Genomic DNA, 5,461 nt, shown 5'->3' with positions numbered 1-5,461 from the left:
CTCCGGAACGTGTCCCGCTGTATGTACAGCAGCCGCTGCTACAGCTCCGCCGCTTCCTGCGACCCGTGGATTAAGATTTAATTAACAGGGAAGTTTGCGAGCGCTCGCCCGCAGCCTCTCTGCTTCACAAATAATTTATACTCGGTTCAGCCGATTTTTATTCAAGTGACAGCATTTTATTTTACTCTAAAAGGGACTTGAATATTTTATGCTCTGCCAGAGGCTTCTGTATACGAACCTCTGCGAGGTAGCTTCAAACCCAAGGGATTTTTTTCTTTATTTTTTTTAATCTGCGGGAATTACTTCATAGGACGATTTATCAGATTCTCTTATACTCCCCCTCCTCCTACTCTCCCCAATTTAACAGCCTAAACTACCCATATGAAAGTTAATCGTCGTGATCCCCATTGTCGGTTGTATAAATCCAAGCTCAAGCCAACCTCCAAGACACGGCAACAATTCTGATAAATTATCCTGCTCGCCTAACTACACAAGAATGGCTTTTATAATTAAAAGGGGAGCTGAGTTAAATCAACAGCTCCTAAGCCCTTCTCAACAGGGCTAGAATGGGAGAAATGTGGCGACCTGATTTCTTTAAGTAGCAGCTCTTTGTAGCCCGTTCATAATCCTAGATATGGAAACCCATCCTGCACAAAGTCAGCTGCCAACCAAAAAAAAAGGGGGGGGGAAAGAGAAAAAAAAGTTTATTCAGATGCTCAAAGTCCATCTTTTTTTTTTTTTTTCCAGTCTAACATAACCCTAGCACTTTATAACCAAACAGACAACTCCTTTTCCAATTAAAGTGGAATTAGGAAACTCAATCAAATTAGCTCACTATTAAAGCCCTTCTTTATTAAACCGTTTTATTGTAGTAATATTAAGTTTCACCCGCTCTTGGAACACGAGACTTTTTAAAGTTTCCCTTGTGATATTGATTTGGCTGCTCCCAGGATGGATCAGGGTCAAAAGTACTTGCCTAGGTGTAATCTGTAATATTTACTTACTTTTTTCGTCAGGTTTTTGTTTTTGTTTTTTAAGAAAATCTTGAAACTGTATCCAAGTTGACCAGTCTCATGCGGGATAGAAGAATTGCATTTTGATGCAATTTGATTTTACCCAGGAGCTTCCTTCCATAGCTGCGGCGGGACTCCTGTCCTCCCAGCCCCACCAGTATATTAACTGGTTGGTAGGAGCTGCGCTGGCAGCTCGCAGCCAATGTTTACACAGTTATATTTGAAGTGAGAAAGTAAACAGTCCAGCTGTGCCACGGAGCGGTTCGGTGGGATTAGGTTTCCATACCAACCAACTTTAGGAGCTTTTACAGTCTTAATTCAACCACGCACTGAACTTGTTCTTTGTGAGTAATAGTTACCCTGGGCCAAACACTCCCAGGACTGGCAAGAAAGTCACGCTCCGGCCTTCGGCAGGATCGCCTCTCGGGATGCACGGGGGCACGCCCGCTGCCCCCCGCTCATCCCAATGCAGAAATAAATAGAGGCAGGAAAGCCCATCTTACTTTTTGATCTTGGAAAGCATTTCGACACCGTTGCCAAAAACAAGAAAAAAGAAAAAAAGCAGCAAAAAGGCAAGCAGCCTTTACTCTCGGATGAGGGTGAAAGACGCACAGCTCCGAAAACAGAGAAACCTTCCCTGCACGTACTCCGTACACTGATCTTAACTCATCCATCTCTGCTGCAAACACATCCTTACATTCTGAAAAACGTCATTATTATAGATGCCTTTGCTTATTTTGACACAGAAACAACTAAAATACACAATAAAATTTCAGATACCAGGAGGAAGTACCTTCCCGTTGCTACACAACCTGCGGTCGGCAAGGTGGGATTTGCTTTAACCAGGCTTCTCTTTGTACAATGCCAAATTTCCTAAATATGACAAAAACCAGGAAGATATCGAAGGGAGAAATGCTGCTTAATTTATACCTCTATAGGTTTGGGGTTTTTTTCCCAGGCATAAATAAGAAAAAGACCAGAACCAGAAATAAAGGTATTTGACAATTTCAGCTGATAAGGAATTTGCTCTTGCTTGTACTCTTCGTTTTTATTTATAAATTTATCTGAAGAATATCTAGTTTGACCATGATAAAAATGTAGTAAACATGTTTGTACTATTTGCATAAATTCCTTTATATATTGACTGTACTTGTCAAATGAATTTCCCAAAACACACTTCCATCATCTCATAAAATACCACTTGCCATTCATAAGACCGATTTTTTTTTAATAGAAAATAACATTTATTTCTATGAAATGGAAACACAGAATTACCTGTTAGAAACAGCAAGAAGTTTGCTACATCGGAACAAGAAAGCAATTTTCTTGCAGATCACAAATGAAGGAGGCTTATTAAACCATCATACACCATTGGCGCCAGGGTCCTACGGACAGTTACAAATATATCTACTTTCCAATGTTTATATACAGACCATAACGTTTCTGGGGGCGGGAAGGAAAAGGTTTTCAATTTGACAAGGTTTCATCTATATGCCTGGTAAGTATTACAATGCGCTGTCTAACCTTTAGCTTAACGTTAATACCAAGTTCACCTACGAGTTACATTAATAACTTAGATTTCCATTTTATAACATTATACACTTGCTAGTATACATATATATATATGTATGTGTGTGGGAAAGAGCGTGTGTGTGTGTGTGTGTGTGCCACACCCCACAACGCACTGAGGATATCCATGCTTATGGCCATAAGCAACAAAGAGTGACTCATGTCTGGACAATGAAAGTGCACCTTTATCACCTTAATACACCAACGTGTGTCCGCGCCGGGCTCTGCACGCAACCACCACCTGCACAGGGGAGAGAAGGCCACCCGTGTCCATCCACCCGTGCCTACCTAGCTACCTCTACACAGACGAGCTTTAGGAAGCCGCTATTGCTTCTCGGGGGTGTTGTTGACCATGGGCCCGTAGAGCCCGCTGGAGTACACCTGCTCCTTGTGCACGGCGGAGCGGTCCCGCATCAGGTCGCTGAAGGCATAGTCCACGGGCGGCCGGAACCCCAGCGTGGGCATTAGCCCGGCCGTGGAGTAGGGGGTCATGAAGGCCAGTCCCCGGCTGTGCGCCGAGTAGGCGAGGCGCAGGGGGTTCAGTCCCAGGTGGGTGCCCAGGGGGTAGGCGCCGGCCTCGGCCCCGAAGTGCGTGGCGTTGGGCTGCAGCGGGGAGAAGGCGGAGCGGCTGCCCAGCGTGCCGATGGCCGGGGCCATGGCGCCGGCGATCAAGGGCCGGTGGTGGGCGGCGGCGGCAGCGGGGGTGGGCGGCAGGCCCTGCAAGGCGCCGTCCCGGGCCCAGCCCTCCTCGGGGCCCTTCTCCGGGCCGCGGTTGTTGAGGATCTGCTCGATGGCCTGTACCACGTCCCCGCCGCAGCCCTGCAGCACCAGCTCCAGCACGCTGCGCTTGTGCGCCGGGAAGACGCGCGTCAGGATGTCGATGGGAGTCCGCTGCCGGCCGCCGGCCGAGGGCGACGGGTCCTGCTCGTCCTTGTCCGCCTCCGAACCCGAGTCCGAGCCCAGCGGGCTGATGGAACCCGGGCTCTCCTCCCCCTCCTTCGGGCCTTTGGAGACGGGTGAGCTCAGGAAGGACTCGCCGTCTCCGTTCTCCGAGCCCGAGCCGTGGCGAGCATCTGGGGAGGAGGTACCGGGCACGGACTCGCCGTCCGGAGAGAGGGGCTTCCCGCCCGCCTGCTGCGGGGTGACGGCGCGGCTCGGCAGCAGCGTCTTGGGGAACAGCTCGAACTTCTGCATCTTGGACTCTGCGGGTCGGGGGGCAGAAGGAAGAGAGACCGTCAGTGCCGCTGCCCCCGGCGGGCCCCGCAGAGCCGTCGAAGTCGGGGCCACCCGCCTGCAGGTCCGCGCCCCGCTCATCTCCCACCGCCTCTCCAGGCCCCTTCTCCCCATCACCACCTCTCCGAGGGCGCGCAGCGCGGCCTTACCTGAGGCGCCGGCGCCTCCCTCGCCGCCGCCCCCGCCGCAGACGGAGCCGAACACCTCGTACGCGGGCCGGGGCGGGATGATGCCGTTGGCGGCCGCCAGCGCCAGCCCCTCGGCCGTGCCGTAGAGCAGCTGCAGCTCGCGGGCCTCGTTCTCCTCCTGCGCCTGCTGCCGGCGCAGCGCCACCTGCGCGGCCATGACGCGCTGGCGCTCGGCGATGAGGGTGCACTTGGCGCACATGCAGTCCTTCCAGCGGCAGTACCGCTTGTGGCCCTTCAGCGCCGACACCACCCCGTGGTTGCGGCAACGGGCGCACTTGGGTGTCCGCGGGTACTTCTCTGCCGCCCGCAGCAGCAGCGGCGGCGCCCGCAGCAAGCTCCCGGCCACGCTCACCGGCAGCGTGGCCGCGGCCGCAGCCGCCGCGGCCGCCACCGAGCTGGGGGGTACCGGGGGGGGCGCGGCGGGCACGCTGGGCAGCTCTGACCGCAGCTCCATGCCGGCGAGCCCGCCCCGAGAGAGGGGCCCCCCCTCCCCGGCCTCCCCCAAAGCGACGCGCGGGGCGGGGGAGCCCCCGCGCCGCACCCGCGCTCGGACGCGGAGAAACTCCCGGTGCCTTCAAGCGCGATCACGAGTGCGGGGCACACGGAGCCCCGGGTGCGGGCATGCAAACCCCAGCGCCTGTCCTCTCGCCTCGCGCGCTGCCCCCGTCCCCCCGCACCGGCACACGGCCCCGGAGCGGGGCTCAAGTGAGGACGGGCCCGACGGGAGCCGTTCCGCGCCCTCCTCCCCTCCGCGCCCGAAAAGCAAAGCTAACACAAGAAAATCCAAGAAAACTTAGATCACTCTCGCTTCCTTGCTCCCCTTGCGCATCTGGCGGGGCAGCACCAAGTCCATCGCGCCAGGCTCAAAGACGAGCTCTCCCGTCCGCGCTTGCGGGGTCGCCGCTCCCCACGACGCCCCGGTGCAACCCGAGCTGCTCCCTAAGCTCCGCTCCCCCGTCCCCCTGTAACTGCAGCCACAGACTAGCAGTGTCCCTTCAAAGAACAATCCGGCACCTTCAACGACAGGATCCCTCGCCACGAGCCGCAGAGGCTAAAATCCAGCAGAGAATACGAAAAAAAAAAAAAAAAAAAAAAATCGCCCCTTCTCTCGAGCAGCACCTCCGCAGCCGGGGCTCATCCGCCGCGGCGAGCCCGGAGCAGGCGGCCGGCGTCGGGGCGGGCAGAGCGGCGGTCGGGGCCGGGCAGGGCCGGGCGCGGAGCCCCCCGGGACGCGGCCCTGGCGGTGCGTGCGGCCGGAGCGGAGCGGAGCGCGCTGCCCGCCGCGCCGCGCGCCGCCACTCGCGCTATTGTTGCGCCCCGCGTTGCCATTAGGCAACATTTGACAACAATGTGGCGCCTGCCATTGGCCAGGGGCCGCAGGCGCCGCGCTGATTGGCCGCCCCGCGCTCCGCCGCGGCCGCCCGAGCGCGCCGCGCCCGCGGAGCGCCGGGAGCGTCC

At 56.0% G+C, this 5,461-nt stretch overlaps 1 protein-coding gene across 1 annotated transcript; it reads right to left on the bottom strand.

Moving 5' to 3' along the window:
* Positions 1-2,042: 2,042 nt before the first annotated feature.
* On the bottom strand, positions 2,043-5,197 carry DMRTA2 (DMRT like family A2). Its single transcript, XM_039556565.1, has 2 exons — positions 3,965-5,197; positions 2,043-3,784 (listed from the first exon to the last, which is right to left on the bottom strand). Exons 1-2 carry the CDS (start codon positions 4,455-4,457, stop codon positions 2,907-2,909), a joined length of 1,371 nt encoding a protein of 456 aa, XP_039412499.1. The 5' UTR covers positions 4,458-5,197; the 3' UTR covers positions 2,043-2,906.
* Positions 5,198-5,461: the final 264 nt, after the last annotated feature.

This window comes from Corvus cornix, chromosome 8 (assembly GCF_000738735.6).
Source record: "Corvus cornix cornix isolate S_Up_H32 chromosome 8, ASM73873v5, whole genome shotgun sequence".
NCBI lineage: Eukaryota > Metazoa > Chordata > Aves > Passeriformes > Corvidae > Corvus > Corvus cornix.
This window is presented reverse-complemented; position numbering and strand designations above follow the sequence as displayed.

Excerpts from the sequence above, each read along its gene's own strand:
- DMRTA2 (XM_039556565.1), bottom strand. The coding sequence starts at position 4,457 with ATGGAGCTGCGGTCAGAGCTGCCCAGCGTGCCCGCCGCGCCCCCCCCG. Across the intron at positions 3,785-3,964 it reads GGGAGGCGCCGGCGCCTCAG|AGTCCAAGATGCAGAAGTTC; the intron begins GTAAGGCCGCGC and ends CCCGACCCGCAG.